We start from the raw sequence: 17,710 nt of genomic DNA, 5'->3' as shown, positions 1-17,710 counted from the left end.
GTGCACAAGCGGTTTTTGCAAAAAAAGGGGGGGGGGAGAGACTGTCATTGCCTGACCTTACGAACAATTGTCTGCCCGCCTCGCATCAAATTTTACTCCCTTTTCTTCCTGGAAATTTGCTCGTTGTCGTTCAAGCCGTTTTTCTCCTTTTGTTCCTTGCAGACTGCAAATCCAGCTTTCTGGCCTGGCTACGTTTACTTGGCAAAGGTGTGTGTGTGTGAAGGAACTCTGTTCGTGCTCAGAGGCACCCCGGAAAGTGAAGCTGGAGAAGGGCTGTCGCCCTGCGGAGGATCCCAGGGGACGAGGGAGACAGAGACCCTTGCCTGGAAGTTTGAGACAGGTGGACTGATGATCTTATTCGGTGCAAGTTAAATCAGTCCTTCATTCAGAATCATGAGGACTTTTGTTGTTGTTGAGTCGTTTAGTGATGTCCGCCTCTTTGTGACCCCCTGGACCAGAGCACGCCAGGCCCTCCTGTCTTCCACTGCCTCCCGCAGTTTGGTCAAACTCATGCTGGTAGCTTCCAGAACACTGTCCCACCATCTCGTCCTCTGTCGTCCCCTTCGCCTTGTGCCCTCCATCTTTCCCAACATCAGGGTCTTTTCCAGGGAGTCTTCTCTTCTCATGAGGTGGCCAAAGTCTTGGAGCCTCAGCTTCAGGATCTGTCCTTCCAGTGAGCACTCAGGGCTGATTTCCTTCCGAATAGAGAGGTTGGATCTTCTTGCAGTCCATGGGACTCTCAAGAGTCTCCTCCAGCACCAGAATTCAAAAGCATCCATTCTTCGGCGATCAGCCTTCTTGATGGTCCAGCTCTCACTTCCGTACATCACTACTGCGAAAACCAGAGCTTGAACTATACGGACTTTCGTTGGCAAGGTAATGGCTTGGCTTTTTAAGATGCTGTCTAGATTTGTCATTGCTTTTCTCCCAAGAAGCGGGTGTCTTTTAATTTTGTGGCTGCTGTCACCATCCGCAGTGATTCACAGGGCGGGCGCCACCACCAAGAAGGCCCTCTGCCTGCTTCCCTGTAACCTCGCTTCTCGCAGGGAGGGAACCGCCAGAAGGCCCTCAGGAGATGGACCCAGGTGTCCTGGCAGAACGATGGAGGTGGAGACACTCCTTCAGGGATACTGGGCCATTTAGGGTTTGAAAGGTCAGCACCAACGCTTTGAATTATGTTTGGAAACATCCTGGGAGCCAATGTAGGTTTTTCAGGACTGGTGTTATGTGGTCTTGGTGGCCGCTCCCAGTCCCCAGTCTAGCTGCCCCATGTTCTCACAGTGGCCAAATAGTTGCCCCAACAGGGAAACCAAAAGCAGGATTTGAAACGAGAGCAAATCTCCCCGCCTGCAGTTTCTAGCAAGTGAGATCTGGAAGCAGAGTAAAGGTAAAGGGACCCCTGACCATTGGGTCCAGTCGTGACCGACTCTGGGGTTGTGGCGCTCATCTCACTTTATTGGCCGAGGGAGCCGGCGTACAGCTTCCGGGTCATGTGGCCAGCAGGACTAAGCCGCTTCTGGCGAACCAGAGCAGCGCACAGAAACGCTGTTTACCTTCCCGCCGGAGCGGTACCTATTTATCTACTTGCATTTTGACATGCTTTCGAACTGCTAGGTTGGCAGGAGCAGGGACCAAGCAACGGGAGCTCACCCCATCATTGCGGGGATTCGAACCGCCAACTTTCCGATCAGCAAGCCCTAGGCTCAGTGGTTCAGACCACAGTAGCATGGCATCCCTATAAAATGGTTCTTAAAGGTAAAGGTAAAGGGACCCCTGACCATTAGGTCCAGTCGTGGCCGACTCTGGGGTTGCAGCGCTCATCTCACTTTACTGGCTGAGGGAGCCGGCGTACAGCTTCCGGGTCATATGGCCAGCAGGACTAAGCCGCTTCTGGCGAACCAGAGCAGCGCACGGATATGCCGTTTACCTTCCCGCTGTAGCGGTACCTATTTATCTACTTGCACTGGCGTGCTTTTGAACTGCTATGTTGGCAGTAGCAGGGACCGAGCAACGGGAGCTCACCCCGTCATCGCAGGGATTCGAACCGCCGACCTTCGGATCGGCAAGTCCTAGGCTCTGTGGTTTAACCCACAGCGCCACCCGCATCCCTGGAAGCAGAGTAGCTTTCTTTGAAACAAACAAACAACCCCCCCGCCACCGTTTGAAAATATATATGGAATTTGCCCTTAGCTCATCAGCGCCGTCTTGTGTCACATTTGTATAATACAATTACAACACACTTAAAACATTATATAGGAAATTCCTTGCAGTCCGGTTAAGTTCCTTGGCCCAAACAGGGGGCGTTTCCCAGGCCTCGTAGCAATGTAGAGTTGGAAGGGACCCCATGGTTCATCCAGCCCAACCCCCGGCAATGCAGAAATCGCAGAACTTGAACCCAGAACCCTGAGATTAAGTGTCCCGTGCTCTACCGACTCAATGACAGATCTCTGTGTGTGATTCTAAAAGCCGACTTTATCTGCATATTATTGTTATTTTTGCAGGTGCTCACCGATAGAAAGGTTTCCTGGGGTTATGTGGAGGCAGGAAAGGTTTTCAGGGAGGGAGGGAAACCGAAGCAATTGGCAACCTTTTAACTTACTCAGAACTCTTCGTCAAGGCCTGTGTTACTCAAAAACTGACAAAGTTGAATCGGCCCCAATTATAGATAGATAAAGAGAGAGATGGATAAAGAGGAGCCCCCCCATTCCAGGAACCTCTGGGGTGGGGGTAGATTTCAAGTTCGACACAGACTTGTCCTGAATACTGGGGGGGGGGGGACCCCACCCATTCCACCCTGAGAAATTCTTTTTCTGTACCTTTCAATTTTGGGGGTGCTTGTTGACGGACAGGTTACTTATATGGAAGCAGAATCAGGGTTTTTGGTGGGGGGTTTGGGGAAAAAGAGGAAGGAAGCCAAACCACTTTGCAAGCTTTTGAAGTCACACAGAACTCTTCAGCAACGCCTGCGGCGGAGCCCTGCGCAACCCTAAAGCCTGCACAGTTGAATCAGAAAAAAAAGAAAAACAAAGTTTAGACATACCTCGAAAAAAACACGCGCGCGCACGTTTTCGCCCTGCGTTGGAAAGCTTATTCAAACTGCATTGGCACGCGAATAAACCCAGGCGTCCGGTTCCTCTGTCTTGCTGAGGTCAGAGAGGGTTTCAGGGGGTTGCAAGACTGGACTGCGCCCCCCCCCGTCCCGTATTACTCACCTCAGCCATTGCGCGGAGAACACAACGGGGGTGGTTTGCGCGCGCGAGAGAGAAAGACCTTTTTTCCCTTGCGAGATTTTTTTCCCCAGCTCCCCAAGAAAGAAATGATTTTCCTTACAAAAGAAAGCAGTCTTGAATAGATGTGCCAAAAGGATTGGGGCAGGGCGGGGGGGGGGGGGTTGAGTAGGTATTTATTGCCCTGAGTCAGAAATGATCTTTTCTGCTTGCTGATTGAGCAACAGGCGGGATTGGGGGGAAAAAAGAGGTGTTTTTTTGCGGGAGGAGAGAAATGGAAAGGGGTTTAGGGTGGAGAGATTTTGAGAGAGACGCCCCTAAGGATGCGACGCGTCTCCAGGAGGGTCTCTCGCCTTGCAGGTCCATTTCAGAAAAGGACTTGCTAATTTCAACTTCATTGACTCTCACCGCCACCCAAAAAAATAATAAAAAAAGGCCAGAGGGGCGGGGATGGGCGGGGTGTAAAAAAGCGCATTAAGGAACATGTCAAGCTGAACTGTTCAGACTTGCTTAGGAAATCTCTTGTTTGTCTCTCCATAATTTTTTTTTTGGAGGAACGGAGGAGGAAAAAAAGCTTTGAGGGCAGAAAAAAAAAACCTTATCTATCTAGCTGCGCTTTTTTTAAAAGAAGCAGCTCTCAGGGAAGAATAAGAGAAGGGACGGTTTTCTTCCTCCCCATTTCATTTCATATATATAGGTTTTTTTTTTAAATGTTCTGCATCATGAACAAAGTATTTGTTCTGTGCCTGTGGATTCTCCTCCGCGTGGATTCCCTGATGTGTGAGTACAGCCGTCCGGAATCTCTCCTGCGTAATTTCTAATCTATCTATCTGTTCGTTTATTTTTTTTCTGGTGGGCAGATGGGCGCCTGGCGCAGCCGGAATTGCAATAGATGGTGGAATTAAGACTTGGGCGCCCGGAGGCGACGGTGATGGGCGCGTTTGTTTTCCTTTTCTTTGCGGAGCGGGGGCACAGGAAACCGTGGCTATTTCAATACTTTTTAAAAAGCAGTCTCTTCCACCTAAGAAACAAATAGATGCCCAAGGGTCATTTTTGGGAACGTGTGTCCTTATTTTTATTTAAAAGGGACACTGCGTTGTCCAGCTCGGGAAGGAGAAAAAGGCCCTTATAATACCTGTTTTAAACAAGAAAATTGATTATTTTTCTTGGTCGTGGGCGGCTGGAGGGATGAACCTTAGCCGTGCCAGGCAAAACGTCCCATTAATAAGAGATTGGAAGGGAAAGCGCCACCGGGAGTTTCGAAGCGCTGTGATTTTCTCTCTGCGTGTGAACAAAACACACACACAGAGCGCAATTTTTAAAGATCTTCTTTCTCTCTCCTTTAAAACGCCTCTGGGGATTAATTCCTTACCCCACCCCGGCTCCGAATCTCCCTCCCTCCCTCTCTCCTTCTTCCTCCTCCTCCTCCTTCTTCACTCTCTCAAAAATTATAAACCACCTTTCAGGGTAACTGCGCGTGGCAAACTTGGGCATGCGTTTTTGGGGTTGGGTGGGGATTGATTTAGGAAAAGAGGGGGGTGTTGCAATGTGGGGAGGGGGGGGTCCGCCAAATTCGGGACCACCTTCCCCATCTCTTCCGCAAGCCGCCCCCCCCCCCCCCCCCGTGCTTGAATCTGATTTTCACATCCAAAAACTTCACATCTCCGCTGTTCCAACAGAGTTTGCTTTCTGGGTTTTTTAATTTATTTTTTTATTTACTAGCTTGGAATCCTTTCTCCCCCCCACGCTTCCCACCCCCCTTCCCCCCAAAAAATGCATTAGAAAATAAATAAATCTAAGCATGCCAGTGGTTGGAAAAACCGGTAGGGAGGGGGGCATATTGAAAGACACCCCCCCCTCCTTTGCGTCTTTGTCCTAGTCAGGAAATTCACTTGCGTAAAGAGCAAAGGAAAGTGAGTTCTTTCTTAATTTAGCTGTGCGGGCTGTGTGTGGCCAAGGCAGGCCAGGGGGTTTGTGTGTTTGTGTGTGTGTGTGTATATACACACAAAAATGTTTTATTTATTATTTTTAATCCTTCGGAGAGGAGGTGTGTGTGGGGGGGAAAGGATAGCACCAAAAATTGTGTGTGTCTGTGTAAAAGTCTGATAACAAAGGGAACTGAGTTAGATATCCTGTTAAGCCTTCCCCCTTTTTAAATCAGGTGAAGAAAATGGTCTGTTTTTCACACACCAGAAAGTGTCAGGATAGGGACCGCCAAGATGATGCCCCAAACCTCAGACTGAAACCTGTTGCATGTTCCGAACAAAGACCTCAGTCCTCATATACTGGAGGTAAAGTTCTCTCCCTCCTTTTTTGGGGGGTTGGGGGAAAGAGTATCTAAAAACCTGAAACCCAACCCCGCCTCGTTACAACCCAGAAATATCGAATATTCTTCTTTTTTCCCTTAAACCTGCTGTTTTTAAGCAACCGCCTTCCACTTTGCGATTCATTTTTCCTCTCCCCCTTTTCGGTAAGAATAAAACTCCTTCGTGCAACCTTCCTATGTATAGTTTCTGCCAGTCATAAAACCCCTGCAAAAGACCTGTTCTTTATTCCTGTATAAGCGTGTGTAAAAAAATCCATATAATAGTACCTCCCCAAAAAACAATATTTTTTCGGGGAGGGCGGCAGGATTTTGGAATGGAAGGTGGGAAATTGGCATCCACTTTTGCAGCCGAATCAAAATGGTTAATCGGTCCTACCGATGGAGGACTGCAGAAGAGAACAATTCCCTCTCCAAAACCCAGAACTTCCCAAAGCGATAATGACTAATGCACATGAAATCCTGGGCCAATCCTACCCTGCCATTTACCGTCCACCCTCCAGAAGCCTTGGAGCATAAGAGCAAAAATCTACGCACCCGCCAAAGAATTCAAAACCCTGTAGAATCCCAAGGACTGATCTCTTGCTTACTGTATCTCTCACATAATCCCCAAGACAGATCTCTAGGGGCAGCAAACTGCTGTGTCGCTCTTGATTTATCGTTTTTATACCTGAAACACTTTTATTTTCAGTGTTGTTTTCTTCTAGAGAGACCTTTCGTCAAACCTCACAGATCCCTGGGGCCAAACTTTGTAGCAAAAAATGTCCTGCTTAAAAATATATATATTCCGCACCTAATAATAATATTAATAGCAATCCACACACCTCACCTTTCTGTAGGGCCACAGAAAGGGGGCCATTCTTTGCTTCCAGAATAATAATATAATTTCCCGGTAATGCTAGAGGATCGGTCTTCTTACTGCATAGCGGAGGATGCGAGATAATCCACTGGATCCCCTAGATTCAAAATAGTGGAGAATCTCTGTCTGCTCTTTGCTGTCCATGAAACATATGTATGTATTTATTGATTGTTTGTTTGTTTGGGGGGGTCATTGGCGTACGTACACAATGATTTACAGTCGTATATATATCTATTTTTCCCTACGAGAAGGCCAGCTCTCTGCCTCATATTGATTGGAGTTTATGATCGCGGGAAACAATAGAGGAAAGTGGAAGTTTGAGAATGAAAACAAAGAATGGCTGTGTAAACCTTGCAAAGTTGGAAATGGCCAGATATCCCCACACGCCGAAAACAAGGGCAAATCTGTCCCGTATCCTCACACACACCAAAACCACCCTGCTCCTTTGTCTTAAGAACAAGGAGAAACCTTGATCAAAGTAAATTCTCTACATATTCTTCCTTCTCTTTAATCCCAATAATTAATGTTAGAAAGTCGTGAGGGTGGCCTTCTCTCATCCTCCGTCTGTGGCCCGTTGCCAAATCACTCGGGTCTTTGCCAGAAATCTCTCCAAACCGGGGTGGGGGGAGAATTCGCTTTAAAAGCCTTAAAAGCTTTATTTTAATTCTTTCTCCCACACTTTTTTTAAAAAAGGCCTTAGTTGCCTGGATGGCCGTATTAAGTTTCTGCAAGGAGGACTTTTGCCGGCCGTCGAAATTTGGCGTTTCGGCCCTACGAACTTTCTCCAGGAGAAAGTGGATTTTCCACACACACACACACCGGACCCTCGAGGGCTGTAAACGCAAAATTTAGCTTTCGTTCTTGGAACGGATCTCGTCCGTCCTGCTCCGAAAAGACAGGAGGTGATTGTCTTTAGTGGTTCAGGGAAGCACAGAAATGCTCTGCTCCTGATACAGGAAGTTTATATTTCCTCTTCAGGGTGAGAGGTTTGTCCAAGGAGGTGGTGGGTTTTTACTTGTCGCTGGTGGGACAGTCGCAATGCAAATACACGCAGCTGAGAAGCTCGTTTGGGGGGAAAAACACAGTTTCTGCACACGTACAAAGCGAGGATCTGGAGTGAAACTGAACACTGGCTCAGAGCTACACCTGTGTCCGTCCGCAGCTGGGCCCCACTCTGGGGGATTTCGGCAAAAGGCTCCCTTCCTTGACCCCCTCTGGGTGGCTCGGGGGGGGGGGAGCACGTGCTTGGCATGCAGAAGGCCAGAGGTTCGATTTCTCGGGGGGGGGGGGGAGCACGTGCTTGGCATGCAGAAGGCCAGAGGTTCGATTTCTGGCGACTTCAGGTCGGGCTGGGAAAGGCCTCCGTTCGAAAGCATCTATTCCCTTGAGGACTGGAGACTTGGTTCCTTTCAAAGGCAGGGCAAGAGGGGGGACAGTTGCTTGGCATGTAGAAGGCTCAGGGTTCGATCCCTGGCGACTTCAGGTAGGGCTGGGAAAGCCCTCCATTCGAAAGCGTTTATTCCCTTGGGGACTGGAGACTTGGTTCCTTTCAAAGGAAGGGCAAGGGGGAGGACAGCTGCTTGGCATGTAGAAGGCACCAGGTTTGATCTCTGGTGTCTTGAGGTAGGGCGGGAAAAGGCCTCCGTTCAAAAGCGTTTATTCCCTTGAGGACTGGAGACTTGGTTCCTTTTAAATGAAGGGCAATAGGGAGGACGGTTGCTTGGCAGGCAGAAGGCTCTGGGTTCAGTCTCCAGGTCTCTTTTGCACGATGGAAGAGCATCACTCTGCCTGCTCCCCTGGACAGATGCTACCAGCCAGTGCAGACAATACTGAGCTGCAGGTCAGTCTTGGTATTTGTTGTTGTTTAGTCGTTTAGTTATGTCCGCCCCCTGGACCAGAGCACGCCAGGCCCTCCTGTCTTCTACTGCCTCCCACAATTTGGTCAAACTCATGCTGGTCGCTTCGAGAACACTGTCCCACCATCTCGTCCTCCATCGTCCCCTTCTCCTTGTGCCCTCCATCTTTCCCAACATCAGGGTCTTTTCCAGGGAGTCTTCTCTTCTCCTGAGATGGCCAAAATATTGGAGTCTCAGGATCCGTCCTCCCAGTGAGCACTCAGGGCTGATTTCCTTCAGAATGGAGAGGTCTGATCTTCTTGCAGTCCATGGGACTCTCAAGAGTCTCCTCCAGCACCAGAACTCAAAAGCATCCATTCTTCGGCCATCAGCCTTCTTGATGGTCCAGCTCTCACTTCCGTACATCACTCCTGGGAAAACCATAGCTTGAACTATACGGACCTTTGTTGGCAAGGTGATGTCTCTGCTTTTTAAGATGCTGTCTAGGTGTGTTCCTGTTTATCTAGAAACACTAGGACTAGAATCCTTATTTTTAAGGCCTTGAAGCAGGTGGAGGAAGGCCTGTTTTGCACGCAGAAGACGCTGCTTTCAATCCCTCTCGTCTCCAGATTCTTAGCTGAAAGAGCTGGAAAAGACAGGGCCTTGTCTGTGGTGGCTCCCCATTTGTGGAATCTCTCTCCAGGATGTATTTTGTGGGGGCTTTTATTGTCATTTTAGTTGGTGAGATCTGCGGATGAAGGGCGGTATACAGATAATAATAATAGTAATAATAATAATAATAATAACCCCAATGGAAAATCAATAATTTATAGCTTCTGAAAAGCTGAAATAACAGCAGACTAAGAAACAGATTAAAACGTGCATCAAATTTAATCAATCAATTAATTAATTAATAATAATAACGACCCCTATGAAAAATCAATAATTTATGTCTTCTGGAAAGTTGAAATAACAACAGACTAGGAAACAGCTTTAAAAAATGCATCAAGTATAATAATAATAATAATAATAATAATAATAATAATAATAATAATAATAAAAAAATAATGCCTTTTCTCCAGGCCAGGACAATAGAATGACCACAAAGAAAAAGTAAGACGGTTGATATAACAAGAGGCTAGCAAACAATGGAAATATTTCAAGTGGGGTGTCAAAAACAGCACAGAGATGAAGCCTGTTATCATGAGGCAGGGCGTTCCAGAGGTTAATTTGGGTCTCCGCTCCCAAACTGCAAAATGCAGAACGTCTTGTAAGCTGTCTCTCTCTCTCTCCGAGGCCATAACCTCAATGTCTTCGGCCGGCCTTCCACCTCCTGACTTCAATTAGCGAGACGTCCTAACGAGCTTCCGTCGGGATTAGGTTTCTGCGACGCTGCCGTTTTGCCAGGCGGGAAATGGAGACGTCGAACGTTGGGGGGGAACCCCAATAGTGACCCCTTGCCCCCTTAAAACCCACATTCTAGAAATTGACCGCAAACACCTCGAAATACTCTGACTTAACCAAGATCACGAAGGCCGGATTAACTCCCTGGCCAAACCTGTGTTGAGTCAGACATGGCAGACCTTGTCAGGCTGTTGTGCGATCCCCGGGGTCAGATCCGCGGAACTGCAATTTGGGAGCGGAGACCTTTCTCGTGTTTCTCAAGAGCCGAGTCTTGGAAGGAGACCTTATACCATTTTTTTTTACAGAATCATAAAATCATAGCGTTGGAAGGGACCCCCCAGGGTCATCCAATCTGACCCCACAGCAAGGCATGAATCTTTCGCCCAATGTGGGTCTCAGTGCCGTATTTACAAGCTAGAGTGGTACCTCGGGTTACATACGCTTCAGGTTACGGACTCCGCTAACCCAGAACTAGTGCTTCAGGTTAAGAACTTTGCTTCAGGATGAGAACCGAAATCGTGCTTCAGCGGTGCGGCGGCAGCGGGAGGCCCCCTTAGCTAAAGTGGTGCTTCAGGTTAAGAACAGTTTCAGGTTAAGTACGGACCTCCGGAACGAATTAAGTACTTCACCCGAGGTACCACTGTATAGCTTAGGGCCCCACTCTCTTGGGACCCCCCCAAAAAAAATTTAAAGGGGGGAAAAAAAACCCTGGATGTACATTTCCAAAATATAGGATAAAAAACCCCAAATCAAATAAAACCTACATACAGCAACAGTGTTTTGTGTTGTGTCGGCTCCTATTAGGTGCAAATGGCTTTAGATACCTATTAGGTCAGGCATAGGCAAACTAGGCCCTCCAGATGTTTTGGGACTCCAACTCCCATCATCCCTGACCACTGGTCCTGTTAGCTAGCGATGATGGGAGTTGTAGTCCCAAAACATCTGGAGGGCCCAGTTTGCCTATGCCTGTATGAGGTCCATCAATTACCATATAGCATATATTTGACACAAAAAACAGCGGCAATTTGTTGTTGACAAAGGACAGCTGGACGTATTCCTTTAATTTGGGCGGGGGTTAGGGTTAAAAGGGTAAAGGGACCCCTGACTGTTAGGTCCAGTCGTGGCCGACTCTGGGGTTGTGGCACTCATCTCGCTTTATTGGCCGAGGGAGCCGGCGTACAGCTTCCGGTTCATGTGGCCAGCAGGACTAAGCCGCTTCTGGCGAACCAGAGCAGCGCACGGAAACGCCGTTTACCTTCCCGCCGGAGCGGTACCTATTTGTCTACTTGCACTTTGGCGTGCTTTCGAACTGCTAGGTTGGCAGGAGCAGGGACCGAGCGACGGGAGCTCACCCCGTCATTGCGGGGATTCGAACCGCCAACCTTCTGACGGGAGGTCCTAGGCTCTGTGGTTTAACCCACAGCAGTTAGGGTTAGTCAAACCAGCTGAACTGGGTTCCACCCAGTCACAAAAACAAACGAACCGAAAAAGCCTCCGAAATAAAAACAGAAAATGAATAGCAAAACCCAAAGAGCCTAATACAGCGGTACCTTGGTTCTCGAACTTAATCCGTTCCGGAAGTCCGTTTGACTTCTGAAATGTTCGGAAACCGAGGCGCGGCTTCTGATTGGCGCAAGCGCCCCAGAAACAAGAGCCGACAACCGCATCGGATGTTTGGCTTCCGAAAAACGTTTGAAAACCGGAGCACTCACTTCCAGGTTTTCGGTGTTTGGTAACCAAGGTGTTTGAGAACCAAGGTGTTTGAGAACCAAGGCGTTTGAGAACCAAGTTACCACTGTACTTTGCAGGTGTGCATCAAGGTTATGCATGCGATTTTAAATCAATAAGTGCGCCAGATCAGTACTTGAAATGCACTCTTAAAAAACGCAAGCAGTCCGTTCATTCTCTTGGCTAGCGCAAAAAAATTACTTGGATTGGCCTGGCAAACCGGCTGCAATCTGTCTCCCTTCCACCCGCCAAGCTCATAGATAATAAAATAAGAATATTTCCCCCGAAACATGTATTTGTTGGTTCAGAATCTGGCTGCTTTCCCCCCTTTTAAAGGACTAGTCCAGCGCAATAAAAGCCGAAATAATAAAAGGGATGTCCGTCATGTTTTATAGAACTATAAATGTCCCGGGATTAGCGGACGTTTCCGTTCAAATAAACGCAGGGTTAAATATATGTGGCGAGGAAAGGTTTTGGAACTGGGAAGATTTTATAGATGCGTATAGTTTTAAGCCCATCAATGTTCTAAAAGACTGGTTCTGGGGGATCTTAGTTTTGCCTGTAAGCCACCTTGAATCCCATGAGGAAAATAGTGGATAATAATAATAATAATGATAATAATAATAATAATAGTAGTAGTAGTAATAATAGTAATAATAATAATATTATTCTCTGCTGTTGCTTCTGGCGCAGCTTCCGACAGATTTTTGTTTGAAAAATGACATTAACACTCCCCGTTTCCCGTTCTTAATGCTTGCAATTTTTTAACGTTGCGAATTCTCGGTCCCTCAATCCAGCCCAGTTATACTCAGAGTTAGGGTAGCCGTATTTCAGGATAGTTCAAATCCGGACACAAAAGTTATTGACCTTTTTTTTGGCAGGGGTGGTGGTGATCAAAGTTCTTGAGTCCGTCCCCCCCCAAAAAAAACACACACCCAGTTTTTGAGCAATTTTAAATGGCTGCCGAAAATTTCGCACAGATGTGAATTTCAGGTTGCCGAATCCCGGGAAATTCTGGACGTATGGCTTGAGATTGTGGATTGCAGGGGCCAGAACAGGGGCAGCCACACTAATAATAATAATAATAAAAAAAATAAAAAAATAAAAATAGCCTGCCTTTTGTCCAGGTCAGGGCTCAATCTGCGGCTTGCAGATAAAATACAAAAACACAGATAAAACAGAAAAAGCTGCTTTATCCTTGTTGGGAATGTGGCAGGGCCTTATCGGTGGTGGCTCCTCTCAGGCAAGATTGGAACTCTCTGCTTAGGAAAGCCAAACTGGCTCCTTCCTTGCTGTCCTTTTGCCGGCCGATAAAGACTTTCTTCTACCAACCGACTGCTTTTAAGGAAATAAAAACGTGGTGATGTTTTGACTGCTGCCGTTATCTGCATTTTCAATAGATTTTTTTTTTTCCCGATATTGCTCAGATTCCGTTATCGTCTGATTACTTGCCAACGGCGATGTCACATACGTTTTTAGCTTTTCGTGTTTTATCCGTGCCGTGTTGCTTTGTGCAAGCGGACTTTGGCTCCTGGGTCTGGGGGAAAGGCGGGATAATAATAATAATAATAATAATAATAATAATAATAATAATAATAATATACAAGGAGGGATAGAGGAGGGAAAGTTTGCAATTTCAATTGCTGCAATTCTGGTCTCCTCCAGCTGTTTTAAAAAGTAGCAATAATAAAAGAGAGAGAGAAAGAGAGAGAGAGAGAGAGAGAGAGAGAGAGAGAGAGAGAGAGATGGAGGTGCGGTAAAAGCCAGCCATTCGAAAAAAGCAAAAGCAAATAAATGTCTCTGACACCTTGGAAATCTGGTTTCACTTCCCGGCATAACTTAACACCTGATCAGTAGGAGAAAATAAATAAAAATAGAAGGAGAAAGTGATAAAGTCCTTCACAGGTATAGTGGGACTGAAACTCCCCATAACCTCTCCAGCGCAGCTCCAAGATTTTCCTCTCCCAGTGTGAAAATATCACACCTTTCCTTTTAAAACACATGTTTTAGGGGGTTCTTGCATCTGGGGGGAAGGAAGGAAGGAGGACTATGGGAGGAAAACAGCAGCCGTCCTCCAGACCTCTGGGGGTTTTTTTTGGTTTTCGCTAGCATTTAGAACGACGGGTGGAAAATTTGGGGTCCACCATCTCCGCCGGCCTCGAAATCCCTCCGGAAAACAGATCCTGGAAAGATTTTGGCCTGCGTTGCAGATTTGTGTAGACTCCTCCGCTGTTTTCCTGCCCCTTCCCTCCCCTTCTTCGTCGGGGACAGACGGATCCAGCATCCTTTGGTAATTGCTGTGGTTTGGGGACGTCCTGTACTCTGTTGTTGTTGTTGTTTAGTCGTTTAGTCGTGTCCGACTCTTCGTGATCCCCTGGACCAGAGCACGCCAGGCACTCCTGTCTTCCACTGCCTCCCGCAGTTTGGTCAAACTCATGCTGGTAGCTTCGAGAACACTGTCCCACCATCTCGTCCTCTGTTGTCCCCTTCTCCTTGCGCCCTCCATCTTTCCCAACATCAGGGTCTTTTCCAGGGAGTCTTCTCTTCTCCTGAGGTGGCCAAAGTCTTGGAGCCTCAGCTTCAGGATCTGTCCTTCCAGTGAGCATTCAGGGCTGATTTCCTTCCGAATGGAGAGGTTTGATCTTCTTGCAGTCCATGGGACTCTCAAGAGTCTCCTCCAGCACCAGAATTCAAAAGCATCCATTCTTCGGCCATCAGCCTTCTTGATGGTCCAGCTCTCACTTCCATACATCACTTGTAGAAACCGCCTTCTTGACCGTTGGACCCAGTGTTGCTCTCGTCCTCTCTGTCCGACATAGCCTGTCTTCTCAAGCCCCAACTCACGGGTAGGCAAACTAAGGCCCGGGGGCTGGATCCGGCCCAATCGCCTTCTCAATCCGGCCCGCGGACGGTCCAGGAATCAGCGTGGTTTTATATGATTAGAATGTGCCCTTTTATTTAAAATGCATCTCTGGGTTATTTGTGGGGCGTAGGAATTCGTTCATTTATTATTTTTCAAAATATAGTCCGGCCCCCCACAAGGTCTGAGGGACAGTGGACCGGCCCCCTGCTGAAAAAGTTTGCTGACCCCTGCCCTAACTCACTGAGGGTTTGAGACCCATCAGCTGCCTTCAGCTGGTTTAGCCGGCCAGTTGAAGCCGTTTCCCGGGATTGTGGCCACCGTCTCATGCCGGCAGCTTCTAGAAACCACAGGTCAGATCTGAGTGCAGGATGAGGGGCCAAAATTGACCCCAGAAGGGGCATAGTGTGCCCCCGCCAGAGGGTACTAGCCCTCCCCTAACATCCCGGCTAGGGTTGCCATATTTTGAATAAAAAAGAGGACACAATGGCCAAGTTTGCTATGATGACTCTCGATTTACCCATGAAAAAGAGGACATATCGGGGGGGGGGGGAACTGGCAACCCCATAAGGACTAGAATCTTGCTTTGTTTTTAAGGGAAGAATAGCCGCTCTGTATGGGCAGAGCTTTTGCTCCGTATGCGGAAAGCCCCGGGTTCGGAACCCGCCGTCCCCAGACAGAGTTGGCTAGGGGCACCCTGCCTGAAACCCTCGCGGGTCTGCTGCCAGCCCGTGTGGACAATACTAAGCTGAATGGCACAATCGGAACAACTAAGGAGGAGCTTTCCCCCTCTGCTGCTACGGATGCTCAGCAGAATCCGTCTTGGCTCTCCGCAGACGGAACCAATTACCTCAATATTTGGTTGCCCTTTCGCTGAGTGGCTCCAGATGTTGCGGGCCGTATTCCCACCGAAGGATCAATTAGCCTTGCAAAGGATCAGGGCATGGGGGGGGGGTTGGGGGGGAGTGGAATCGGCGCTTTCTCTCCAGATGTTGTCGGACTCCGAACGGCGGTGGAAGCCGGCATCCCGCAAGATCGAAAGATACCTCTGTATGTTTACATCCTGGCGTTTCCTCCGACGGAGCTCGAGGTGTGCTGTGTGTCGCTCCCCCCCCCCTTTTAAACCCTCCCAACAACCCTATGAGGTAGGTTTTGCTGAGAGGCAGTGACCGGCCCCCAAAGCCACCCACTTGAGCTGGATTCGAACTCGTGTCTCTCCCTAGTCTGAGACGCCAACGCCTTTTGCCCTCCAGGTGTTGATGGCTACAACTCGCACCCCACACTTGCGGGGTCATAGCTCAGGAACATTGTGAGGGCCAAAGGTTCCCCACTTTTAATCTGGGGGGGCATCTTCAGTTGAAGATGCAAAGGGCTGGACTAGATGACACTGGGTGTCCCTTCCGAATCTACAATTCGATGATACTATGATCTCATTTTTGAGCCTCCAAGTATTAAGATTGCCAGAAGAAATATCAACAACCTCTGATATGCAGGTGGCACCTTGATGGCAGAAAGTGAGGAGGAATTAAAGAGCCTTTTAATGAGGGTGAAAGAGGAGAGTGCAAAATATGGTCTGAAGCTCAGCATCAAAAAAACGAAGAACATGGCCACTGGTCCCATCACCTCCTGGCAAATAGAAGGGGAAGAAATGGAGGCAGTGAGAGATTTTACTTTCTTGGGCTCCATGATCACTGCAGATGGTGACAGCAGTCATGAAATTAAAAGACGCCTGCTTCTTGGGTGGAAAGCGATGACAAACCTAGACAGCATCTTAAAAAGCAGAGACATCACCTTGCCGACAAAGGTCCGTATAGTTCAAGCTCTGGTTTTCCCAGTCGTGATGTATGGAAGTGAGAGCTGGACCATCAAGAAGGCTGATCGCTGAAGAATGGATGCTTCTGAATTCTGCTGCTGGAGGAGAGTCTTGAGAGTCCCATGGACTCCAAGAAGATCAAACCTCTCCATTCAGAAGGAAACCAGCCCTGAGTGCTCACTGGAAGGACAGATCCTGAAGCTGAGGCTCCAAGACTTTGGCCACCTCATGAGAAGAGAAGACTCCCTGGAAAAGACCCTGATGTTGGGGAAGCACATTTAAAAAAGGATGGGAAATGTTGATTGAATATATGGGTGAAAATTGTGTTCATTGACCATTAAGATAAACTCAGCAGCGTAAATAAGTTTTGATGGATGTATCAATGGATTGCTGAATGGTTTCGTTCAGTAAAATATGCGGGGATGGATGATACACAGAGAATAAGGGAAGCCATTGATTTAAAGTTGTTTAAATAAATATTTTGAAATGTAAATTATAAAATCATGTGTGTGTGTGTGTGTGTGTGTGTGAAAGGATAGAACATACTTTCAAGGTACGGTTTGGAATATTTATTACTACTAATATTTGTTTATTTATTCTTATTAATCCAAACCGTACATTTAAAGCACATTTAAAGTGCACATAATAAACGTAATAAAAGAGGAGGAGTATTAATCCATTTATTCGGTACAGCACGAGACTCTTCATCTCAGGGGTCGTGGGTTCGAATCCCAAGTTGGGTAAAAGATTCCTGCATTTCTGGGGGGGGGGGGTTGGGCTGGATGACCTCCAGGGTCCCTTTTAGCTCCAAAATACCTCACCCTTCGCCAACAGGTCCCAAGGTGGGTTGCAATACAGGTGAAACTCGAAAAATTAGAATATCGTGGGAAAGTTAATTGATTTCAGGAATTCAACTTGAATGGTAAAACTAATATATGAGATCGACTCGTGACATGCAAAGCGCGACGTGCTTCTGCTTCTCAGAGGTCCAATCTTGCTCGATTTGCAACCCTTGTTTTGCTGATTTGCTTGAATATTCTAATTTTCTGAGATGGTTAATTTGGGGTTTTCACCAGCTGTACGCCATGATCATGGCAACGATCACAAATCAAGGCTTGACATATCTTGCTTTGCATGTCACGAGTCAATCTCATATACAGTGGTGCCTCGCAAGACGAAATTAATTCGTTCTGCGAGTTTTTTCGTCTTGTGAATTTTCCGTCTTGCGAAGCACGGTTTCCCATAGGAAATGCATTGACGGTTTCCCATAGGAATGCATTGACGGTTTTAAGAAAAAGGCGCAAGACGTTTTCGTCTTGCGAAGCAAGCCCATAGGGAAATTTGTCTTGCGAAGCAGCTCAAAAAACAAAAAACTCTTTCGTCTTGCGAGTTTTTCGTCTTGCGAGTTTTTCGTCTTGCGAGGCATTTGTCTTGCAAGGTACCACTGTATTTAAAAATTTCAATACCAGCAGTTTTGGGTTTTTTTTATTGTTCACAGCCAATGGCCATGGCGAGACCATATAAGCACAAATCACCAAGCTACAGAACAGAAGGCTTTGCATGCATGCACCAGACCAGGACAAATTTACAATGTCCAGAATTTCAAAAAACATCTCTTCTGGTCAGCCTAATCCTGGGGTTTGGCACTTACATTCCCCAAA

General features: G+C 47.4%; 2 protein-coding genes across 3 annotated transcripts in view; one reads left to right on the top strand and one right to left on the bottom strand.

Annotated features, from left to right (window-relative positions):
• The window catches only part of TMEM59L (transmembrane protein 59 like), a 35,905-nt gene extending 32,307 nt beyond the window's left edge, over nt 1-3,598 (bottom strand). The window contains exon 1 of the mRNA XM_083421788.1: nt 3,213-3,598. Coding sequence (XP_083277914.1) covers nt 3,213-3,221 — 9 coding nt within the window. The 5' untranslated portion in view covers nt 3,222-3,598. The remainder of the gene's footprint in view (nt 1-3,212) is intronic.
• Nucleotides 3,599-3,735: 137 nt separating this feature from the next.
• CRLF1 (cytokine receptor like factor 1) overlaps nt 3,736-17,710 on the top strand; it is a 28,004-nt gene continuing 14,029 nt past the window's right edge. The window contains exon 1 of one of the 2 annotated variants that reach the window (XM_083421791.1): nt 3,736-4,007. In XM_083421791.1, coding sequence (XP_083277917.1) covers nt 3,938-4,007 — 70 coding nt within the window. In that variant the 5' untranslated portion in view covers nt 3,736-3,937. The remainder of the gene's footprint in view (nt 4,008-17,710) is intronic. The other variant, XM_083421790.1, reaches the window with a different exon arrangement.

Source organism: Podarcis tiliguerta (genome assembly GCF_965153285.1).
Source record: "Podarcis tiliguerta genome assembly, chromosome: 18".
Classification (NCBI taxonomy): Eukaryota; Metazoa; Chordata; class Lepidosauria; order Squamata; family Lacertidae; genus Podarcis; species Podarcis tiliguerta.
This window is presented reverse-complemented; position numbering and strand designations above follow the sequence as displayed.